At 39.5% G+C, this 25,024-nt stretch overlaps 2 protein-coding genes across 2 annotated transcripts; both read right to left on the bottom strand.

Moving 5' to 3' along the window:
- Window positions 1-329: 329 nt before the first annotated feature.
- srsf5a (serine and arginine rich splicing factor 5a) lies at window positions 330-8,481 on the bottom strand. The gene is made up of 8 exons (XM_044374009.1): window positions 8,311-8,481; window positions 6,756-6,887; window positions 6,594-6,664; window positions 5,253-5,360; window positions 4,292-4,361; window positions 2,720-2,793; window positions 2,525-2,629; window positions 330-1,713 (listed from the first exon to the last, which is right to left on the bottom strand). The coding sequence occupies exons 2-8, from the start codon at window positions 6,879-6,881 to the stop codon at window positions 1,383-1,385; spliced, it is 885 nt and encodes a 294-aa protein (XP_044229944.1). The 5' UTR covers window positions 6,882-6,887; window positions 8,311-8,481; the 3' UTR covers window positions 330-1,382.
- A 3,202-nt stretch (window positions 8,482-11,683) lies between these two features.
- On the bottom strand, window positions 11,684-21,948 carry LOC122997782 (deubiquitinase DESI2). The gene is made up of 5 exons (XM_044374010.1): window positions 21,835-21,948; window positions 17,280-17,352; window positions 14,997-15,090; window positions 14,741-14,882; window positions 11,684-14,453 (listed from the first exon to the last, which is right to left on the bottom strand). The coding sequence occupies exons 1-5, from the start codon at window positions 21,871-21,873 to the stop codon at window positions 14,208-14,210; spliced, it is 594 nt and encodes a 197-aa protein (XP_044229945.1). The 5' UTR covers window positions 21,874-21,948; the 3' UTR covers window positions 11,684-14,207.
- Window positions 21,949-25,024: the final 3,076 nt, after the last annotated feature.

The following is a 25,024-nucleotide window of genomic DNA, read 5'->3' as shown; positions in this document are numbered from 1 at the left end:
CACAAGAAGTCACTCCGCTTGTTTCATGGCTTCTCTTCACATCTTCCACTGCCTTGCATTGACATTTTGACTTTCAACATACCTACAGCATTCTTAACTCCCTCTTTGTTCACTGTAAAATTGGTTAATATACAATTTAAGAAGAATCCTTTAAACCAAACCCATTAGAATCTCAATTTCTGCTTGAAATTCATCTTAAAATACAGACCAATGTCTCACTTAAGGTAAAATACCATCCTGTTTATCAATTTTTTCATACTGGAATTGATTTAGACTAACATGAAAATCAAAGATGTTTGTTTTGTGTTTATAGTGAGTGAAAGACAGAATCAAGTGTTTGTGAAAGCTTTATTCAATTATACCACAGAGACTTTATCGTATGTGTATGTGAGTCTCTCAACTCACATTCACAAAATATTATTTTATAAAACAGAAGTCACAATTCTTTCCGGACATCACTAAAAAAAAAAAAAAAAAAAAAAGACATGACAGTTTGCAGTGAGTGTTTTATTAGTATCAAATCAATAAACTGATTTAGAAACATTTCTTCCTGCTGAAATAGACACTTCTGTGTTCAGACTCACAACATCCTACAGGCCAAGGCTGGATTTAAAGTTAATAAAAGCAGAAAAAAAAAAAAAATTACCAATACAAGACAAGGTCCCGATACAGCAGTGTTTGACAGAGAAAAAAAAAAAAAGCCAGATCAAATCTAATGCCAGAATCCAATACATTACACTAGAAAGCTGAAATAAATCACCAACTAAGATGTTTGCATTTCTATGTTCACATATCAGGGCAGTGAATGCAACATGTTTAGAGACGCCTGTTACGGCATCTCGTCAGAAGCAGAATCACAGTTTCACGGCAATGCCAGGAGCTCGCATGACAGACGAAAAAAAAAAAAAGAAAAAAGAAAAAACATTCGACATTTCCCACCGAACCTTGAACTGCTCCGAACACTTGGGCAAAGCACAGAGGAGTGGATGGAATCGTAACATGGCAGACAGCTTGGACAGACTCCAGGAGATCACCTGATCAAAAGGTTTCCTGTCACTCACACAATATGAAAGGGCTTTTTTTTTTAAAAAGAGAGAAATGTATAAATCATGAAGAAACAGGAAAACAAAGATCTTTTCTCTTCCCCTTGGAAGCACATCCAAACTAAGAATTACAAAAAAACCCCCAACGGAAAATAAAATAAGACCAAAAAAAAAAATAATCAAAGCCAATGTGGGCACATTAATGACTGAAAGACGCCATGAAAAAGGCAATTTTCTCCCCTTTATTTAAAAAACAAAAAACAAAAAAATCATCTGCCACCACACAGGTCTATGGTGCGCAACTATCAGTCTATGATACGGCCTACAGGTGAACCCATCTCAGTGTTTGCTGTCTGCTGAGGCGGAGCGGGAACGCGAACGGGATCGGGAACGGGAGCGAGAACGGGAGCGAGAGCGTGACTGTTTGTTCTGAGTGGGAGCGGGTGAGTGTGAGCGAGACCTGGAGCGGGACCTGGAGCGGGACTTGGAGCGTGACTTGGAGCGGGACTTGGAGCGGGAGGGGGATCTTGCTGCGGCCTTGCCCCCTCCCGAGGTCTTCTTCTCTGGAGTGCGGCTGATGGACCTGGAGCGGCTCCTGGAGCGGTTGCGGCTCCTGGAGCGACTCTTGGAGCGGGAGTAGCTGCGGGAGCGGGAGCGGCTCTTGCTGTGACTGTTGGCAGAGAGGTAATTGATTAATGATTTAGTCAGTGTAAGTGTACAACAAACAATCAAAAGACAACCTGAAAACTGCACTATAACTACACTAAATAAGAGACTCACAGATCTGCCCTGATATCCTTTATCATGTCAGTAAACATCCAGGAGGACTGTTCATCCAGACTAAACTGAACTCGTCAATGATGGGTAAAGGTACAAGATCTATATTTAAAGGAATAGTTTTGTGCTTATTTGCTTTCTTTCTCCAAAAGTGAGGTGAGGAGATCAATACCTCTCAAATGTCAGTGCTATAATTTTGAAGCTCGATCCATCAGGCGATTAGCCCGGCTTTTGGTTGTTCGGTAAACTAATCGCATGAACCAGCTTTAAAATAATATGTTTGTTTTGCAAGGAATTCTCGCGATAACGGCATTTTGGACTAGCGATCGCTTTGCAATCAATCTAAAGTCCACATTTCTGCAGCTGCTCACGTTGCCTTCATCCTCCACAATCAATCATATATCTGTCTCCATCTTCATTTCTGTAACTTTAGAAAACAGATCTGTTGTTGTGATGAGAGCCGGCAGAGTCCAGCTGATAAATACCACGCTCTCCTCTGCTTTCGCTGGGAGTTTTTCCCCCTCACACATCCCAGTCACAGTCGCTGCTCCCTTTGCCTTTACTGTGATGCAATCTTATCACATTTTTGCACCGGTATTATCATGAACTATGTTATATGTGCTATATAGCTCGGGGCCACAAAAAACTCAAACATAATTGGTGAAGTTTCACCAAGACTGGTAAAAACGGTGAAAACAACTCACCTTCTGCTGTCCTCAAAGATCTTCAGCTTGCGTCCGTTCAATTCTGTCCCATCAAGCTTGGCGATGGCGTTCTTCATATCACTGCGAGATGCAAACTCAACCACCCTGTGTGAGAGCAGAAACGTTATTAGGAGTTCACGATGACACAAAGACAAATAGAGAGTCACGGTTTGACGAACAGAGCGAGCAACTCACCCTTCATTTTTGTTGGGTCTGTGGGCGTCCACAAAGGTAACTTCACCTGCTTTTCTCATGAGGTCTTTCAGGTCCTGTTTCAAAGTATAATGTAGGATTAGTAACAAAGAACAAAGTATGAGGTGCCAGTGAGAGCCTTTTCAGACCTGGAGGGAGAGAAATGAGCAGGCAGCAAGACACCAGCACACAGAAACTTGGGTTATCTAACGCTGACTTTCACAGCAGAACAATATATGTGATAAGCTCTCATTTCAGTGGAGGGCATTGTAAACAAAAAGAGCCACTGCAAATGCTTTGTGAGTATGGACAAGTGTTGCCTTTTCTCAAAAGAAAAACTTCCTATATCCCATTAAGTGGCTCCATGAATCCGCATTTAACTTCTTAGCTAATCAGCAAAAAAACCAAATTCACCTCGTCGACATCGTGAGACGCCTGACAATTGTGCACAGGTGACACAGGCTTTGGGGTTTGAATGTATTTCAGGTTAAAACCTAATGCATTTTTGCATAAAGTTAATATTGGATCTAGTGCCTGCATATACGAGATAAAGCTGTGTATTTTTTTTTTCTTTTAGGGGTTGGATGACAATATTTCTATGGGTAAAATAGGCAAGAAAGCCTACCAAAAGTAGTTGGCTCAAAAGGCTTTAAGTGTTTTGTTTTGTACATAATAAAACTGACTGTACACCCCCTTTACCACCCAACCCTGTACAAACCCAATCACATGAGTTTTATGCTACTTACCATTCCAAACCCAGGGAGATATTAGCATAGAGCCTTGTCCAAATAGCAAATGGAACCAATGCAGTGTTAAGCCCTTGAGAAACGACCTCGGCCTTGACTCAGCATCCGGCCTCCACAAGTAAGGAACCACCAGAGAGCAAGTAGGGGGAGGGGTGTGCGCCCGACTCAACACCCCCCCAGCTCCATCAGCAACAGAAAAAGACCCAAATAGGAGAGTGTAGGGGCCGTGGATTTGAGGGGGGTTACAGCAGTCGGGGATGCCAGCCCACAGAACCTCCAGACTGTGGCTACGGACCTCCTAAGGCTACCGTATCCTGCGCTAGACCACTTTCACCCGCTACGGGGCCCAGCCAAGACTTTAGACCGGCGGCAACTGCGTGTAAGGAGAGGCACCAAATGGACACTATTCAGAAAAAACAACCAGGAGAGGGCGCTACACACTTCTGACACCTCCGTGGAGGGTGTGCAGTCACCTCTGATACAAGGAAACCATATCAGAGCAGCTGATAAAAAGCAGTTAAATGTTTTTTGGTAAGAATGCCCGTCATCAGCAGTAACGTGCTTTCTCTGGGGAAAAAAATGTGGATGGTGGTAAAGTTTAAAAAAAAAAGGGGGGGGGGGGGCTTTTTTTTAAATCATAATTAGCCAATTAACTAATAAGAACATGTTTGTTTTGGGGTTTTTTCTCGTAGTCTAACTATAAAAATTGATCCGGACCGATCAAATGAGTGCTGCTTCATTTAATAAACATGTAATTACAAGCTGATGTATAGAAATTTAAAAAAGGCTGCGTTGTAAGACGAGAAAAGAAAGATTAGTAATCTCTTACCTGCCAGCTAATCCGTGAAGAGAGGTTCTCCACAATGAGTCTGTGGTCAGTCCGCACAGGAGGGCCGTATCTGTACAGTCAACAAAGAGACAAATTTTCTGTTAAAAGAGGACAAATGCTTCACGGTGGAGGCTGTAAATAGACCCAGATCAAACTGGAGAGCCTTCGGTATTAAATAAAGGTTGTAAAATTCACACTGAATCATTCTCGCAGCGTAGCCAATTTCTCTTTGTGTTCACTGCTGTTGTATTTATTCTCTGTCAGTTTAAGAGCTGCGTCAATATTTGAATTAGACTCAGACGTGGAACAAGAGGCTGAAGGCTCACGTCAATGATTTGATCTTAGTTAATGCTGCCCAGGAGTACAGGTGTAACAGGACGTAGTTGATCTGTGATCCGTTCTGATTGCAAAATTTAATGACTCGTTGGAGACAAAGCAAACAAACTGCTGTTGTCATAGACACACAGTGTGTCACTAACAAGGATTTTGAAGAGCAAACACCAAACCAGCATCTAAGTTTCTAAGTGTTTCCTTTTTTTTTGCAATGATCCAAAAAATGATCCAATCTGTGACTCAAAACAGTGATACGATCTGAACCATGACTTCTGTGATCCGTGTGTTTTCTGCCACACTTGTGTACTTAGATAAACACACTGGCTCGGCCGTCATAGTTCACTGTGCTTTATTTGACTTTGGCACAACCAGATAGATTTAAAGAGGATTTACATCCTGCATAACTGTCTACCCAGTTTCCTCAATTTATTTGTAAATGATCCATGTTGACATATGACAATGTGTAAACATCTTGGTACACTGAGGAACAATGAAAAAAAACAAATATCTGTTTATTTTGTCCTGGAAATTTGACATAATCTTTTCTGCTTTGACTGCAATAAATCATGAGTAGAAGCTTAACTAACTAGTTAGCTGTTTTCAGGACACTATCTTAAGGCTTACGTACCTTGATCCACTGCTGCGAGATGGACGATAGCTGCTGAAACGTCCCATTCCAGGGCCGCCGCCGCCACCGCCTCTTCCTCTTCTGGAGCGAGCATGCTCGATGGTGACCCTGAAAATGAAAGTAAGACATTAGAAACAGAAAGTCAAATGAGTAACAAATTAAAGTGTTACTCACTAATGTGTCTTAGAAGGAAATACGGGTTGTTAATTGTTTGGTCTGAAAGTCCATGTTAGTTCTATTCATTATTCTATAAGCTCAAAATCCTTTACTGGGCGTAATCTTGTGTTGTTGGGGGATGAAAATACCCAATAAAATGCATCAATATTTGTTTAACTGTATTTATCTGAACAAGTCTTCTTTCCTAAAGAGACAGACTTTGATATTATCTGGAGACAAATGCTGGAACTGCAGCATTGACAGTGAATAACTTAACTGCTTGGACTCTGACCACTGATGATTTTACCACAGATTTGGATGTAAACCCTTCATTTAAATAGAAGTCATTTGGATAAAAAATATCTCAAAGAAAAAAAGTCTACTGGAAAACCCTAGACGGGGTCAATTGTTGTCCACGTCTTTGAGATCCATTAGAAATCAAATCCAGCCTTTACTGTCAGACAAAATGGCAGGTTTGCGGCAAATAAGCTGCTACATCTCATCACTGTATTGTGCGCAGACTGAGCTCGATGAACGGCCTTTTTCAGCGACCCTAAACACACCAACACCTGCAAACTGTCTGCTAAACCGTGACTGGTTTCAAGTCCTGCATTTACACTCTTTGTCACTTTACATGTTTGAATGTTAACTTCCTGCTTTGAGAGGTTCTGAAGCCATGTCTAATGCCACTGTGACTCACAAGCATATTAAGCAGACCTGAAGTCTTGTTTTGTACATTGGTGTATGCCTACAGCGCTGTGGCATCTGAAAACACTTACATGTAATTGGAGTAAACTGCCAACTATTAAACTCCTACAGACTTTGGCACTGTGAGGAAGTGGCAAAGCACACGTGACTTCTTATCAGTTCCTTTAATGCTGCACTTGCAAGATGAAGAAGCTGAGTCATGGTTTTAGTACACAGCTTGCAAGTTCATCAAAAAAAGTTCAGAGTTGCACCAAGGCTAGTATAAATGTTAAGGAAGTATCTAAAAATATGTGGTCAATAACCAGTCATATCACACTGATAACCAGGGGATGGCAACGGTAGGGAAAGCATTAGCTAACCCACTCTTTTTGATCACAAATCTGCCATTTTGTCTGCATAAACATGCCGTGGTACGGAGTAAAATGTCATAGTTTGGGTCTCACAAAACAAAGAAACCTTCCCAGATTAAATTCTTACCTTTCACTGCACAATTCTTTGCCGTTCAACTCGTAGACAGCATCATCTGCATCTCTGTGGTCATCAAATTCCTGAGGAGACGGGGGGAAAAAATTTTGTAGAGGCAAAAAGCAGGACAGGATCAGAACTCATAACTCTCACCAAGCAGTCAGTGACACTAACCACAAAGCCGAAACCATTCTTCAAGTTGATTTCCCGGATCCGTCCGTATCCCTTGAAAAACTTCTCCACATCTCTCTCTCTGGCGTGTGGGCTCAAGCGGCCAATGAAGACACGACAGCCACTCATTATCTGCTGAAATGGAAATACACGAGATTAGACAAACGTTTAGTTAGATGACGAGAAATAATGAAGAACAGACAGCTCAATATTTAGAGATGCAGTGAGTAGAATTTAGTGGCATCTAGCAAAACCGACTTAGCAGAAATGGAATATAATATTCATAAAGTATGTCCCTCACCACTAGATGCTACTAAATCCTACACACTGGTCCTTTAATATTTGACAGACATACATCTTCAATTCATTACTCCCCCTGACAACAAATTCTGTTAACTTGACTGAGCCAGTAGTTAATTTTAAACAGTTTGCAGTATGGACTCTCATTAAAAGATTAATAAGTAACAGATCTGTTACTGCTCAGAAAGGTCAGATGCTGTATTCATGACTTTTAAAATCAGTCAGCATAACCTCTGGATATAGTTCAGGAATCAAAAATAAAACTTTGCACTCACTGCATCTAGAATAAGTGAATTTGTTGGTTCCGACCATTCAGGTATGGGTGTTTTTACAAATTTATACAAAAAAAGATCACATGCCCAGGTCTGAACTGGAAACCATTAACTACACTGAAACTGGCAAACCTGAACTGGATCAAAGCCACACTCGAGTCCAGTTCTGGTTGGACCAGTTCCAGTATAGTGGTTTTCTTTCAAAACAAAGATTCATTTCAAAAAACAAACAACCTCGAGAGCCTGAAACTCATAATCCAACCATGATAAACTTCGTGGCCAGTTTATAAGGTACACTTAGCTAAAAATTAACAACCCTGCAATAACTCCTTCCTTCGTCAAAGTTACAAGGTTCACTTGATTCAATTTTATTGTCATTTAGGAGGCTGTACCGTAGTTTTTGGTGCTAGTCTACCCTCATCGACATAAATCGATGAGGGTAAATGGACATTTTAATTATGAATATTATTCCAACAGCACCACAAACTACAGCATCCAAAATGCCCAAAAGCAGTCGAATATATGTATTTTTAACATATCTAAAGTTAGTTAACTAACAGTCCTTACTTAGCGAGTTATATCGGTTTAAAAACAACCCACCAGTCCTCTCTGGGGCCTACCGACAGCCTGCTAGTCCTTTACTGCGAGGACACAACGTGATGACGTTGCTAAGTTAATGCTTGAATCACACCACGATTTCAACCGTTTTTAAAATAAGAAATATAAGAGTTAAAAACGGAATATCTGCCAAATGCAATAATAGTTAGTCGAGCTGTGTGGTATTATGTTAAAGTAGGTTTATTTAAAAACAATAACGATAGCTTAGCTGTAGTTTTCTGTGCGCCCATGACGGTTGTAGCTACAACTCGCCTCGAGGTCGAAGCTAGTTAGCTGCCGTTAGCTACAAAAACACCGTCCTCTGTTTAAATCAGACTCCAGCGTTAACTTTTAAACCCGTAAAGTCAAATACAGTTATTCAATCTCACCTCAGTTTTCGACCTAAAGCTTCTCAGATTGTTGATGTTTACGTCGCTGGTCAAGCTGCAACTTTAACGGGGTCGTCTCAGCCCCACTCGACTGTATCAAAATGGCGAGTCTGGTCCAGAGGAACTAACAGGGAACAGGAAACGCTGCTGGCTTCACGTTGCCAGGTGCATTTCTTTCCCGCACCCGCATTCTGCGAAGACCCGCCCCTACTCTATCTCTGATTGGCTTACCCTGATATTCCTTCCCCCCACTCTAACCAATCACACTCCTCGTGCCCAAACCGAACCACCCTAAATTACGAAGGCAACGAGTACTAGCCAATCACAAGCGGAGTAGGGCGGGTCTTCACGGAATGCAGGTGGAGGAGAGGGGGCGGGAGGAGAGGGGGCGGGGGGGGGGGGGGGGATAAGGCTCGCCAGATCAATCATTAAGGGGAAACTTCGGGATTTTTCAACCTGAACCCTATTTTCCCATCATTTTGTGTTTATATGACTAATGGGGACAACACTTTTTGAAATTGGTCCAGTATTGAGCAAAAGCGCGGCTGTTTTTTTAAATTATTATTTATTATTTTATTTTATCATGTCATAATTGAATTCTCTGGCAGTTTGTTTCCTCTTTTTGTTCTTCATACTTGTTTGTGTGACTGTTTTTTATTGACTGTTTTCAATGAAGTTGAGAAAGAAAACAAAACTCGGTTGAAGAAAGTTGATGACTTTGCTCCCATGTCGTTCAAAACGAGTTTTGCACTGGTTGTACAAATTAACCACATGAATGAATAGCAGCTTCACCAGCTGAAATACTATAAAATAATTTTAATTTTGAATTAAAAAAAAAAAAAAGCAGAATCTTAAAAGGGGGACACAGACAGACATGGCAACCCAGTTCATAGTTCACGTTGCAAGAAAGCATACTGAAAATCTGTAAATCCAGTGCTCTGCATTACGGCTGCAACTAACGATTACTTTCATTTGTGAGTAATCTGTGGATTATTTTTCTCAATAAATAGTTGTCTGCCCTATAAAACGAAAGACAATGGTGAGATATGTCGATCATCATTTCCCAAAGCCCAAGATCCAACCTAAAAATGTCTTGTTTTTTCCTGACCAACAGTCCACAACTCAAAGATATTCAGTTTACTGTCAGAAAACTAAATAGATCAGAAAATATTCACAATTAATAAGCTGAAACCAGAGAATTTTAGCATTTTTTTCAGACTGTTGATTGTCTAATTCATTAATTGACACAGCTGTACTCTGCCTTAAATAATTCTCAATCAACTAATCACAGTTTCATATTATTTTCAATTATTTTCTCTTTTACTTGTATGATGTATTATATTTCACCTGTAGCCTATACAGCAGTTGTATACAGGTAAAATATAATACAACATACTTGTAAAAGAGAAAATGTTATGTTATATTTTATGATAATATTAATATTTTTTTGTTTTTAACTTGACATGTTGACTGAATATGTAATTTGCTCTTTGATTTCAGTATCATGTTCATTTATACATATTTTATGCTCTAATATATGATATATACTCTTGATATCCAAAAACATACTAAATTTTTACCCAACGAGTATATTTTTGAGGCAGATATATCAATATTTAGGAGCATTAAAAAATCCAATCATGCATAATACATAGGCCAGTATTATTTATTTACATAAATACATAACATAAACAAACATTAAATTTGTTTTTTTTTTAAGAATTGTGTCAGAGATATGTACTGACACAGACATTTTACAGTTGAAAACAAGCTTATCATTCTCTCTGTAGGACAAATGTCTTTGTCTTAGACATTCCTCTACTGCAATGTATTGATACTTTGGCTGACATTCTGTATACACTGATACTGATATATCTGCAACTGATATGTATTGGACCAGTCAATGTATCTGCCTAACTGTATTTAGAACTGGGCGAGGTGGATAAAATCCTTCATCACAGTATATATAATTTTATATAACAACTTGGATATATAGGGATGCTTGCAGATGGTTGCAGAATTACTAGTGTGACAGACGTCAACGTGTGAGGATGGAGGAACCCGGTCTGGATTCTTGCCTGTCACTAAGGGTGTGCCGCAGGGATCCATTCTGGGTCCTGTCCTGTTCACCATTTATATTAATGAAATTGTGTCTTCCCTACGTGGCTGCCAAACCCATCTGTATGCAGACGACACTATTCTATGTTGTATCTGTGTTTCTGTTCAATTAGTTATTGAGAAACTGTAACTTTCCTTTCATGCAATGCAAAATTCCTTCATTGATCTCAGACTGATACTTAACACAAATAAAACAAAATTTATGGTGGACGACTAATTCACATTCAATCACCATATCAAGAACCTTGTTGACAAATTAAAAATATTGGTTTTCTATACAGGAATAAGGAAGAGGATTGTTGAATCAACCACCCTATCAGTCTTAGATTATGGGGATGTAATTTACAGAAATGCTGCTGCCTCCACATTTAGGCCTTTAGACCATTCAGCCCTGAGATTTATTACTGGTGATGGCAACAATACTCACCACTGTATCCTCTATGATAAGGTTGGCTGGCCTTCTCTGACTGGGAGGTACAATAATCATTGGTATCTGTATATCTATAAAGCCCTGACTGGAAAATTACCATCATACATCACATCTCTGTTGCACAGGAACTCTGGTCCACTTCTAACCCGCGCCAGTGACTGCCTGGCTTTTCAGGTACATCATGCCAGGACTGAACTTGGAAAGACTGCATTTAGTGTTAGTGCAGCAAACTCATGGAACCTCTTGCAATGTGACCTAAAACTGAGTACTCTCATACCTCTTGGATACTTCAGAAATATAATTAACAACTGTTCACTGCCTGTCTGTAACTGTTTTAACTGATTTTGTTGACTATGTTTGTTTCATTGTTGTTTGTGGGTTTTTTTTGTTTTTCTTGGCATCATTGTAAATGAGAGTCACCCTCAATGGTTTCTGGAGATCAAGAATCTAAAATAAAGGTTGAAATGAAATATATGGTGACATAAGACATTTTCTAGTACAGTAAATTTAGAAATTGTTAATGGATAAAACAACCAGATGGACACAAATGTCTGTTTTTGTCTAATCCAGTGAAAGTAAAGTTAAATTCCTGACAAATCAAAGCACTTCATTGATACTAAAAACCATATAAACATCAAATATTGTCATTAAACAGTCCTGCTCATTGATTTTTAACATTGCCTGCAGTTGCAATACAACCATGAGCTTAATGGAATAAACAGTATGGCATTATTTCTGACAGTTGACAAACTTATGTTGTTTCATGGTATAAATTGTCCACCTCTACCTATATTTGAGGCTGCAACAGAAGAAGCAGAACATTTCTTCGTTATTCCATCTCTTTATTCTAGTACTATACCATCATTCTTGAAATTGCCTTGGGTTAGGAAAAGGAAATACAAGGTTTAGGTTGACACAGTACAATAGAAAAAAATACCTGTCTGGTCTGCTCTGTAGAAAGTGCCAAAGACTTTTGGGCAATGGAATACTGATCACTGTACAGCCCCTGTCAACTCAAAATATAGCAAAAATCTGAACACAATACACTTGGTGAAATGTAAGACTACATCAAAAATAAATAAGGATATAGCTTATTTAAGAATATGAAGCACTTTATCAAGGTGTTCAGCAGGAATGAGGATTACTGTCACTATTACGAGTCATGATAACCTTCCTGAGAAAGGGTAGCTGTCCATGAACACACTACAGCAGGAGGGATGGAAAAATATTTAAATCACATGTGGCCTGGTTCACTGAGCTTTTGCATTGAAAAAAAAAGCAAGCAACATGAGTAAAACTACAAGGAGCCAATGTTTGTCATCATCATCATCATAATAACCACCACCATCAGTATCAGAGGGAGAAATAGTCATTAATGGGTTTTTACCAGCAAAAATGCTAAATCCACAATAATTATAAATAATTTATGACATCATATTATCTCGTCATGAGACTATGATTTTCTCACTGCAACAAATGCAACCTCAGAAATACATATTTTAAAAAAGGGTTGTTCCCTATCCTTAAAACACTTTGTATCTGTAAATATATTAAAGTTCAGTTCACAGCTGAAATAAAACAAACATAGAAATATGTTCTTAAAGGAATAGTTCAACCTTTTTTACACTTTCATGCTGAGAGTGAGATGAGGAGATTGATATCACTCACATGTTTATAGGATAAATATGAAGCTACAGCCAGAAGCTAGTTAGCTTAGTGCAATGAAACGGCTAGCCTGATTTAAACAGCAACTTTATGTTTTTACACTTGTTTTTGTATGGATCAAACAAAGATAAATAACATGTTAATTAGTGAGCTTTACAGGTGCTGCTAGGTGGATTTTGTTATCTTTGGACAGAGCCATGCTCGCTGTTTTCGCTAGCTACTGTTAGCTACAAAAACATCATCCTCAGTTCAAATTATACTTCAACCTTAACTTTTAGAACCGTAAAGTTATTTACTATAAACATCAATCCAACCACACTTCACTTTTTGATGTTTTTGCAACAAACAAGATATAACATGTTGATTAGTGAGCTTTAGGTGGATTTTAGGCTAGCTGTTTCCATCTGTTTAAAGTCTTTATGCTAAGCTAACCGGCTGCTCACTGTAGCTTGATATTGATACAGTTGATACAGTTGCAAGTATGTATCAATCTTCTTATCGACCAAAATCTTTGCAAGAAAGTGAATAAGTCTCAAAATATTGGACTGTTCCTTTAAGGACGACTGTAATTTAAAGGAGAATACTGAATTTCTGCTTTTCTGTCTCTTGGCAGCTCAGTCTTGACCGGTTTAATGGTGAAAAAAAATTATTAGACCAGTGTCACCCAAGAACAATCTCTGGGCATAAATGTTCATTTCCAAGCCTGGAAGTTATTGCACCAATATAATATAAAGATCATTTGGATATAAAAGCGTAGACAAAAATTGTACTGGGTCACAAAGTCAATAATTGTCAGTGTAGCAGCTCGATTTTCTTTGTGTCTCTGAGATGTTCACAAATAGTGACTGGGCTGCCCAAGGCTGTATGAACAGCGACTATTTAAACTGAACAGTATTTGCCCTTGATTGTTTACAGTTGTCTATGACCGGGTTACACTGGCCAGGTTTAAAAGAAGTCTCAGCGGGTTTACTGTTTAAAAGAAGTCTCGGTTTAGATAATTTGTTTATACAAAAGGAAAGAGAGAAGAAATACTTGATGGTATGATCAGAAGTGTGGCGTCTAAGTTTAGTTGGATGTTTGTTATTTTGTCAAATTCTTTCAACATGCAATACATGGACTCAAGGATCAGACGAATCCTCTTTAACCCCAAAACCCTCTAAAATGGCCAAAGTAAACTATTAAAGTTCCACAAAAAGGAAGCGGAGTCAACAATATCAACTGAAGGCCACATAGAGGTTATTGAACGAGAACTTGTTGAGCAGATTAGCAATTTCCTGGTAATGTCACTATCAGTAGTCTCAGGTGTCTATACTACAAAAGCAGCTCTGAAGGCAGGGAACAAGGCTGACAGAGGTTTAAAGGTTCATGGAAAAGACTAATAATAACGTACTACAAATTTCAGATCTACAAGTGGTTGTTGTTGTTGAGTCTGAGCCATGCTTCAGTGCTCAGGTCAAAGTTCGCCTCTGACTTCCTGTCTTGTGTAGAAAGGACAGGCAGGGCCTCTGTAGGTCTGAAGTCTCTGGCAGCAGCTCTCTTCGTGAAGAGGCGACTCTTCTTTTCCTGCCTCTTTACTCAGAGGACAAACAGTATGAGGTCAGGTGGTTGTTCAAGCCAACTAATGCCACTTCAGCCACGAGCAGCGGTGGCAGGAAGGTCCGGAGGTCAGAGTATGCGAGGCAGTTCACACCCTCGTGTGGCGACAGCTGCGGGAGGAACCCGAGCCGGTGGCACCAGCGCCGGACGGGGACGACGGGTCGTCGTCGCTCGACTCGTTCTGCTCCTCTTTATGAAGGCCGAGGCTGATGTGGCTCTGCAGGGCGGCCGGAGTTAACCACTCCTTAGGTAAGCAGCTCTGCAGGAAGGGGATGCAGGAGCTGAAGTAGGCAAGTCTGTTGACCCAGCGAGGGATTTCCCGTCCACACAGCAACTGAAAAAAAGTCAAAATATCTGATCATGTGAGCTGCAACTTACTATAACGTCTTTGTTTTAAGTCTATTGATGTGTTAGACATTTAAAAAGTAGCATTAAATTAAACCAATAGATGTAATGTTTTTGTGGATGTATTACATGCTTAAAATATATTCTTTGTGTATATATTAAAGGGACACTCCAGCTTTTCCTATAATGTACAATAAATATATATCAGAGTTAAAAATAAAAAACATTGGACAGTAAAAACAGTATCAGAAAACTTCTTTTTTCCCCAAGACTGACCTCAGACAACGAGGAGGAGAAATGGTTGCAATTTTTGTGCATGAGGTGGTAGGCGTTGCCTTTGAACTCTTTACCGAGCTCTTCCATGATTTTATCTATGTCCTCCTCTGTGAAATCTGTGGTGCCCAAAACAATGGCCTCCCTGTTTAAAAAAAACACAGAAAGAAGAGGACTCATCAACACACTTATCTCTACCTAATTACCATTACAGTAACAACGTCACAGTGGCATTGTGTGCTAAACTGTGAACACTCACTTGAATTTGAATGTCTCTCCCAGTTCAGCGGCATTTCCAGGGTTGATTTCAAAGATGCCACTGAAAGGGTATGGATGCCCCCCGTATGCAAATTCTATGTGGCAGAGTACAAAGATGCAAAACACAGTGAAACTCTTCAAATGGAAGCACTTAACAACTGTAATTACACAGAATCAAGCAGTTATTCATTGTCACACTGTATTTAAATCATTAGGCCTGACTAATTACAAGCCTCTCTGCCTTGTATTTACTGCAGTATAACGGAAAACAGTGATGAACTTTAGGGGCAAAGCTTATCGAATACAGTGTCTTTAAAAAGGTATGTAGCTTTTGACACTGCAACAACAATCATACTGTGCTGTGTCTGTCAACTAAGAAAGTAACAAATATACTGTTATGGATCAACAAGTAGTCCAGGATGAAATAAGAATACACTTTATTAGGCAATTTGTGCTTTCTGCTATCCGGTGAAAACCAGATAATCCATCGGATTTATAAATAGTTTATTTAGCTTAAAAACTATGAGAATGTTCTCAACCAACACAGAAACACAAACCTTAAGTTTGTCTGAAAAATTAAGAATCACCAAATTTGGAGATTGGACAGAGATGTATTATAATTAGAAGTCTCCATATGGTAAATGTAAATGGGCTGCATTTATATGGCGCCTTTCTTGTCTCACTAACGACTCAAAGTGCTTTACAATACATGCCAACATTTACCCATTCACACACACACACTCATACACTGATGGTGCAGCCATCTGGAGCAATTAGGGGTTCGGTATCTTGCCCAAGGACACTTCAACATGTGAACCGGAGGAGCCGGAGATTGAACCACTGACCTTCTGTTTACTCACTCTACCTCCTGAGCTGCAGCCGCCCCATATGTAAACATTTTAGTCAAACTTTTGTTGATGTTTTAACGTCATTTGAAGGACCACATACTCTGCAGTAGAACAAATATTCTTCTTCTTCTTTACTTAAAGGGGACATATCATGCTTTTTTGTGATTTTCTGTTATTTGTGTACTGTTATGATGTCGGATTTCTATGTTAAACATAGTCAAAGGTCCAAAACTTGAGGTGAATGTGTGTAAAAATGCTCCCAGAAAGCAGCAATAACAAAATGTAAAAATACTTTACAAGTAAAAGTACTGCATTCAATATCTTCCTTTAAGTATTATCAGTAAAATGAGCCTAAAGTATCAAAATACAGACTAAATTGTGATAGATATATATTATTATATTATTATTACTGGTATACAAACATATATGTCATTTTGAGCTTATTTTAACTACTTTGTATACTCTTTGGTAGTTTAAACTATAACAACGCACATATATACAGTATATTTTTTAAAAATTATTATATGTTTTGTGTGTAAAATCCTAATCTGCAAGATAACTCATAATTATAGCTGCCATATAAATGTATTGAAGTAAAAAATTTTGCCTCAGAGAGTATAAGTATAAAGTAGCAGAAGAAGGAAATAAGTAAAGTACAAGTATGTCACCATTGTATTTGGGTTAAGTAATTTCACCAGTGTCTGTGGGTTGAAATCACTTTTTGGTTCATGAAACTACTTCTCTTTGAAAACTCTGTTGGATAAACACAAAGATGCCTGGTCATTACTCTCCAGCAAGACCAGACTCTTTTGATTAAACTCACATCCAAAACTTTTTTTTCTGAAACCCATAAATCTGTGGTCCTGGGTCTCATACGTCGCACAGATTCTGTTCAGATGATAGACTATAGGCAGCAAGAGTCAGTAAATATAACTTTTTATGACTATTTTATGACTTCTATTTCAGCTCTTGCAGTTGGAAGTTGTCACCTGACAGCGATGGCATATGAAATGCAATATGATGAAATTCATGGGATTTTATGCAAAAATATGCAGCAAGCATCAGATATTATGCCTAAATTTCATAAAAAGGAATTATTTCCTGCCCTAGTATGGACTGTATTTTCACTAACATCATATTTCTTGGTGCACAGAACCAATATTTCTGGTTGCAAGGACATAATGGAATTCTCAGTGATCCAGTTTCACGCTGGTTTCTGCCTCCCCTTTTTTTCAAAGCACACACACAACACACATAGTGAGTCATTGGTGAGTCAACCCAGAGAAATGGGGTCATGTTATTAGGAACACAATCCCATTTTTAAAACCAGACTTCATCTACGTCCGTGAAAGCAGCCTTGTGTATCTCTCGATCAGACGGTGATGTGAGTTCGGCCTGTTCACAAACTGTAATGGGATTTCAGAGACATGTCTTACCTCTGCCATAGATCTCAATGCCTGAGTGGAAGACTCCAATACCCAGATTGGAAGTGTATTCGTTTATCCAGTACTGCAGACAAAGAGGGAAATAAAAAGAGAGAGAGTTGGGAGGAGAAGAATAATTTAGGATCAATATCTTTTATTATTTGGTCATTAAACAAAAAAAATGTCTAAGAATAGAGTTTAATCAGGAAGTAAACAGTGCAGCAGCTGAGTAGAAAATACTATTATACTGAACCTGAAACTAATACATCAGCTTTGATTGCTGGATGAATTATAATTTACAGGAGAGACGCTGATCTCTGTGACTTTTAAGGCTGCATGATACTGATGAAGAGGTAGATCCTATGATTAATAATCGATAATAATGGAGCAAAATGACTATAATGCAGTTTTGCTAATCAATTCAATGTAAAGAACTTAATTTTTCCATTAAATTTGACATTTTGAGAAATACACTTATTTGTTATATGATAAGATCAATACCACTCTCATATCTGTACGGTAAATATGAAGCTATAACCAGCAGGCAGTTAGCTTAGCTTAGCATAAAGACTGAAAACAGGTGGAAACAGCTAGCCTGACTCTGTCCAAGGGTCCAAGTGTTGTCGCTTTTACACTGTACAGATTAAACAAACAACACATCGTAATTAGTGAGCTTTAGAGTTGCTTGTCGGTGAATTTTTAGCTTTGGACAGAGTCAGGCTAGCTGTTTCCCTCCGTTTCCAGTCTTTGTGCTAAGCTAAGCTAATCACCTGCTGGCTGAGAGTGGTATTGATCATCTCTTCCAACTCTCAGACAAGAAAGCCAATTAAATAAATTATAATGTTGGCATCAGGACTAACCGGTAAGTGTTCTTTCTACACATTATATCCTCATTTGACCCAACAAGAGTTGAATAATAATGTAATGAAATGATTTCTTCTCCACATCTGTCAAATACAGATGTTGGAACTGTCAAGTAATTATTTAATAGTATTCAATTGATATAATTTATTTCACAGGTTTAGACAACTCTTGGGCTGTTTTTAAGGTGCCATTTGAGGTTTTTTATGGGATGTTATCGTTTACATGATTCTTTTCTTTTTACCAATTTTACGATCAAATTTTGTTTAATTCTAATTTTTTGGCATGATCTTGTGAGGTGGCTGCAGCTCAGTTGGGAGAGCAGGTTGACCATTAATTGCAACGCTGGCAGTGTGATCCCATAGATCCTCCTGTAGACATGCTAAAGTGTCCCTAAACCACAATTCCTCCCACTGTATGTGAAAATGTAAGACGAATTAATTAAAGCACTTGATGATATTTGTTTGATGTTGTTTGTCTGTGAATCATTGTTATTGCCTCTTCATCTTCACTGGGACAAATTGTTCATCTCAATCCCTTAAAGGTTTAATTAATTTTCAAAGAAAACTGTTGTTAATCTGCATTTAACAGCAAACATTCATTCATGTGTTGTCTTTCTCTACTTATTCCTATGAGAGATTGTAAGAGTGGGGGCATCCCAACATGCACTGCGCAGAAAACACACCCAGGGCTGATCCACCATACAATCAATCCCACACTGAGTCTCTGATCTATCTGACCTGCACATCTTTGGACTGTGGAAGAAAATATTCACATGATTAAAGATCCTGTCCATCAAACCTGGGTCGGCGTTATTTTCTGCCACCCTGTCGCCCTTCATCGCAGACCATCAGAAGCTGATTCGTGACAGGACCCCTCTCTCTCTCTCCGCCCCTCACCCACTGACACTCCCATACCCGTAGACACCCCTGAGGAAACATGCTAAAGGCTATCCACGCTGTCCCAGCTGTCCTCTATTAATAATAGAACACATTTCCGGGCTCAGACTGATTCAATAAAAGCATATCCACCACTTTGCTTTGCGTCTACAGAGTCTTCTCATGTTTCTGCAGTGACCTCTACCCTATTGGCTCACTGGCTTTTTGCTATTTCACACTAGGGACACAAATGGAAATCTTTAAAGCAAAACCAAGCAACCTCTAAGCATCCTACAAGAAAATAATCTATTCTTCCACCTGAGTGAAATGAGACTGTGACAAGCCGCAGATAAAAATGACCTGACTTTCCCCTTGACTGCCTAAATAAGCGACTCCCGGAAGAATTATGGGAGCTTTTCAAGTCCCCTATCTTGCTTTTGTAAATCATACTTCTCTGATTCTGCACTCTCTCTCTCTCTCTCTCTCTCGTGTGAAATCATGTTCTGTGCCAACGCTGCTGTAACGATCCGTGTGGTCTACCCAATGATCCCCTGCCTTTGCAGATACAGCATGCACCACTACACACATCTACCAGTCACACTGATTTCACATTGAAGCTCATCGATTCATCATCATCATCATCATCATCATCATCATCATCATCATCCCTCTTCGGATGATTCACTCTCAGGCGGATCTCGCTGCCTCCTCGTGTTTAATTCTCAGCAAAGAAGTATTTAAGTCTGACTCTGACTGTCGCCGCCCCTCGTGATGACTTTCGCCCCCTCTTCAACAGCCCCTGCATGACCTGTTAAGTCCCGGCACAGCAGAGCCGCGCTGGAATTTAATCAGCTGTTTGAGCAGCTGTCACTCCTGGGCCCCACTGAGGTTCTCATCAGTGAGAAGGCTTGAAGATATCAAGAGAGGCCAAAACTGCACCTGGCTTTGTGTTTGAGTGTTATATGCGTACGTGTCTTGAGAGATAAAAGATGAGAACACTTGTTGAAATACTTTACTGCAAGTGAGCAAAAAAATAAATGAAACCCCCCAAACATTTGGAGACAAACAGATTCCTTTAGGACGAGAGTTTTTCCACAGTCAACCACAGACTTTCTATAATTATTTCATTGGTAACATTTCATTTGTACACCCACCCACACAGCCATTTAGTAATCATGAGCAAATTATTTTTAAAGAATGAATAAATGGATTTAACACACTAAAATATAGTGGTGAGCACATATAAGGACATGTTTAAGCATCTATATTATAGTATTTAATGTAGTATTTCTCAACAACTATAACTCCTTCATAACAACATTTGTATCTGGTGTGTAAACATATAAAATGTGTCTTTTATATGAACATGAAATATGAACTGTTTATTTATTATATTGTTAAAATGTTCATCATATTAAACCCAAGTTTTGATACTAGATACTCTATTTCTTCTATAGCCATGAATGTATTTACACTCATTAGTTACCTCTCTACTGTAAATAGTAATTCATATTGTGAGTGGATGGGTATGCACACTTGTACATGATCTACAATATTTATTAATGAATATTTAGTTATAACTTTTTGTTCTTCACTCCAATGACAAGATGCTGCTGAAAGCTCCGTAAGAAATCAAATAAGAGGACTTTGAGTTACAGCAAGACTTTTCAACATGTCTTCACCAGTTTTAACACATTTATAAACCCATTTGTGAATGATTTGTACAATAAAATCTGTTCATAAATGTTAATGTTTTATAACACACAGTGAGGGAATCATTAAATATGATTACAGCTGTCTTATATCATTAATTCAATGTTTACATACCATTTACAGAACAGGCAGAAGTTATAACTGTTGACAAATACAATAATTAATGTTTAAAATGTCCTTATAGCTGCTTACAACTACACTATAGCGTGTTATAAACAATTTACTGGGTGTTATATACTACACCAGTATGAATAAACTTCACTATTGCATGAATATTTTGCTGTAATTGGAGTAATTCTCTTATTTACAACAACTACGTGTTGCATAACATTCACACAGGACACTGTTCAGCAGTACAGAGGACCAGGCTGTGGGCACATGTCTGAATGAGGACCCTTGTCCTTTGCCGGTGTGTGTGTGGGGTTTGTGTGAGTCTGTGTGTGTGTGTACACGTGTGCGTGTGTGTGCATCATGTGAGCTGTAGGCACAGTGACAGAGGTCAGGGGGTTTAGGGAGGCTCTTGTTTCACAGCAGGCCATAGGTCAGAGTATGAAACTCTAATTTTCATCTACAAGGTATTAAGTCCAAAAATAATTGGCTGCTCTTAGTATTTTAAAGGCCAATTTGACTTTTTTTTTAAATCCAGTGATACCTCAGAATTTGGCTACGTGCAGTAGCACAATGCAATGCCTGCAGAGACTCAGATGCACCATATGCACCTGGTCGGCTATACATACCAGCCATCCCTCTTCATTGGTTAGTGTTGCAGTAAATCTATAATGACGGGTGTGACTGCGCTCACCAAGTTCCATAGAAAATGATCATATTTTGATTTAACAGTCCACCAGTGTTTAGAAGTCCACAGGAGTATAATTTAAAGCAGAAAAATCAACATTTGTGTGTTTACACCCGCAGACCTTTGCTGCAGGCACAACACCACCTTATTTTTCATGTGATATTTGTGTTCAAATAGGCTCCGAGTGTGAAGTGAAACAGGTGGCTCTGCTATTTCTACTGCTGCATTCACCTCTTATGCTGCTGTGTGATTAAATATTCTCTGCCAGAAACAGACAAGAAGAAAAGGTGAGTGCAGTTTGGTTCAGGAGGAGTCTTACCATATCATACACGTTAAGGATGACAGGTTCATTGGCCATGGTTTAAACCTGAGCTGGAAAGGCAAACGTCCCCCGCCCTCCACGTTTTAAGGTTGTCAGCACCTCCACACCCTTGTGAAGTCACAGGGCCACACGGTGGACAGCAGGAGCAGGAAGCGGGCAGCTGGTGGAGGTATGGAGGCTGCTCATTCCCCCTCCCCTCCCCTGCAGGGCGCAAGTGCACGGACACAACTCTGCGCGTAAAAAAAGACAAGAGAAATGTCTAAAAGACACCGGACCACCTGAAGCTTAGGCGAGATGTCACAGAGACTTTATCACAAGTAAGGTCAGGAAAGCATGCAACTCAAATCCCAGCGTTGGAAAGCGAGGTGCAGCAGTGGACGCGGCCCATCTCCAGCTGCTCCAAAAATATCTGTTGTAAAAGGGAAATCGATGCCGGCAGGAGGAAGTGTAGCCTGTTTGCCAAATACAAGCAACCGCCGCAGCTCAAATGATCAAATCAGAGGTGATAATGTGATCCAGAGCCAGGACATGAAGGGCCTGCGAGTGTTGCAATCAGGAGCGCCCTCCTGTCATCACGGGCGAAAAGGCGGACCGATGTCGACGATGGAGGCGGAGTGCGGGCCATTTTTACGCGGAGGTTGTTGGAGCAGCTGTGGGAGAGGACGCCCGGGCCATGGTGGTTAATTACAAGAGCCAAGTTCACCAGCAGCATCCCCGGCCGGTGCTGCTGCTGCTGCTGCTGCTGCTGCCGCTGCTGCTGCTGTTGCCGCTGCTGGCCCGCATCCAGCATCCTCTTCGCCTGGAGGAGAGGCTCTGCACAAACCTCCGCGACATGACTCCTCCAGCAAAACACCGAACCGTTCAGACAAAAAACAAGCTTTAAAAATGTATATCAGAAAGTCCCAAAGCAGCCGAGATCCATCCGTATGGTGAGGTTGTCATCCGGTACCGGCTCTGCCTCTCTCTCTCTCTCTCTCTCTCTCTCTCTCCCTCTCCGGTTGGGACTGAAGCGTTTGATTACGTCATATCTGCCTCCGAGGCAACATCCTCCAACAGCTGATGTGAGGCAGAGCTGCTGGTGGGTGTACAGGAGCACATTTTGTTACAAAACACACCACTTTACTATTTCTGTCAACGTATGCTGACAGAAATAATGTTTCCGTGCTGGAGTTTGTTTAATATTCACCTTCATTCGTTGTATCTGGTTTATCTTTAAAACTGCACAGATGATACACAAAATTATTTACTTCATATTCAGTGGCTGTTTGAAATTAGAGAGAGCCAGTATTAATTTAGGGGAATAAGTATATTTAAAAGAACAAGGTAAGGAGTAGGGCTGGACAATACATCAATATTACATTGATATCATGATATGAGACTAGATAGCATCTTTGGATATCGTAATATCGTGATATGGCATGACTGTTGTCTTTTCCTGGTTTTAAAGGCTGCATTACAGTAAAGTGATGTCATTTTCTGAACTTACCAGACTGTTCTAGCTGCTCTACTATTTGCCTTTACTCAATTAGACATTATATCCACATTACTGATGATTATTTATCAAAAATCTCATTCCCTACAATATTGTTGCAATATCGATATCAAGGTATTTGGTCAAAAATATCGTGATATTTGATTTTTTCCATATCGCCTGGCCCTAGTGGTGACAAATATAAAAAAATAGATATATATCTGTCAATAACTTGTGGAATAGCCGTGACAAGGAATTAAGAACGTGTATTTCACTTTGCAAATTTAAAAACCTGTTTAAAAATAAGGTGGTAAGTAAATATAAAACGGAGCTTTTCTCAAAACTTTTTTCAAAATTTAGTTTTTGTGTAGCCTAATTGTGCCTTATTGTTATTTATTTATTTCTATGTGCATTCATTTCGGAAATGTGTTGTTTAAAATGATTGTTGTTATCAAGGACTGAAATAAATTACTATTACTACTACTACTAATTACTTCTACTTGTATTAGCCAACCATTAAAAGCCGTTGTGACACGTTCAAAAAGATAATTCACTTTAACTTTAGACCCGTTATTGTCATTAGTAATATTTATAGTTGTGTTTGTGACATGGTTGCTACACTCAGGTTAAAATGGTCTGAAAATACATATATATACTAATACTGTAATATAGTTTTAGATTTTGTGATATGAAACATCAGCGACTTGGCTAAAAACAAGTTGAAGGTTATGTAATTAGGACTAGCTACACTATGATTCACTTTAGTTCACTTATTTATTATTAATTTATGGTTTAATACCATTGTACTATGCTAACAAACATTAAAGGTACACTATGCAGGATTTGTCTGTTGCTGTTGGTAAACAAACAGCATTCACAGTTAGCCCCTCCTCCCCGGCTCAACTAGAGAGAGAGAGAGAGAGAGAGAGAGAGAGAGAGAGAGAGAGAGAGAGTGAGCAGCAGTGGTCAAGCGAGCTAGAGAGTGAATGAAGAGAGCAAGCAGCACTGGTGAGAATAAGGCTGTGAAACAGATAAATAAAACATTATTTTCTGATTGTTTCACAGCGGTTACGTTTTAAAGCACAAATAAACACGCCCACACTTCTGCACAACCCTGCAGGAAGGTGCCGCATTGCTGGATTTTGTGTGAATGCAGAGCTTCATCCTGTCCGCTGTGGTCTCTCTGCTCTGCGTGTGTGTAGCTCAGCCCCGCCCTCGGTCACGCAGACACACAGACCTGCAGCTCTTTATACATCCATGACAGAGACAGAGAGCAGAGGAGAGAGACGGAGACAGTGATGTAACCCGGTTGCTATTCTACGAGTCTTGACCTCACACCCTGCACGCCGTAAATGGCTGGGGGCTACACACTCACTGCCCAAAGATTGACGCCCAGAACTGTTGAACACAGCAAAATAATAAGAAAATACAGGCAGGGGGCAGCGTCTCTGTAGATAAATACACACTTCTAGTGGGTCATAAGTAATGATTGAGAGGGATTACTTTTGTATGAGTCTATACATAGTTGTTTTTTTTTAAAGAAAATCCTGCATGGTGTACCTTTAATAGTGTATGCTGATAGTGCATTTCCTCACTTTTGTCAATCGATCTGCCTTTATTCTAAACAGGCAGCATCCAGTTTTGTCTGGTTGTTGTCAGCTAACTTGACAAACCTGGGTTAAGCTATTTGAATTAGCTTTGCCTTAAGTAAAAATT

The sequence above is a fragment of the Thunnus albacares genome, chromosome 15 (assembly GCF_914725855.1).
Source record: "Thunnus albacares chromosome 15, fThuAlb1.1, whole genome shotgun sequence".
In the NCBI taxonomy this organism is placed as follows: domain Eukaryota; kingdom Metazoa; phylum Chordata; class Actinopteri; order Scombriformes; family Scombridae; genus Thunnus; species Thunnus albacares.
Note: the sequence above shows the minus strand (reverse complement) of the source record. Positions and strands in the feature narration are given on the sequence as shown.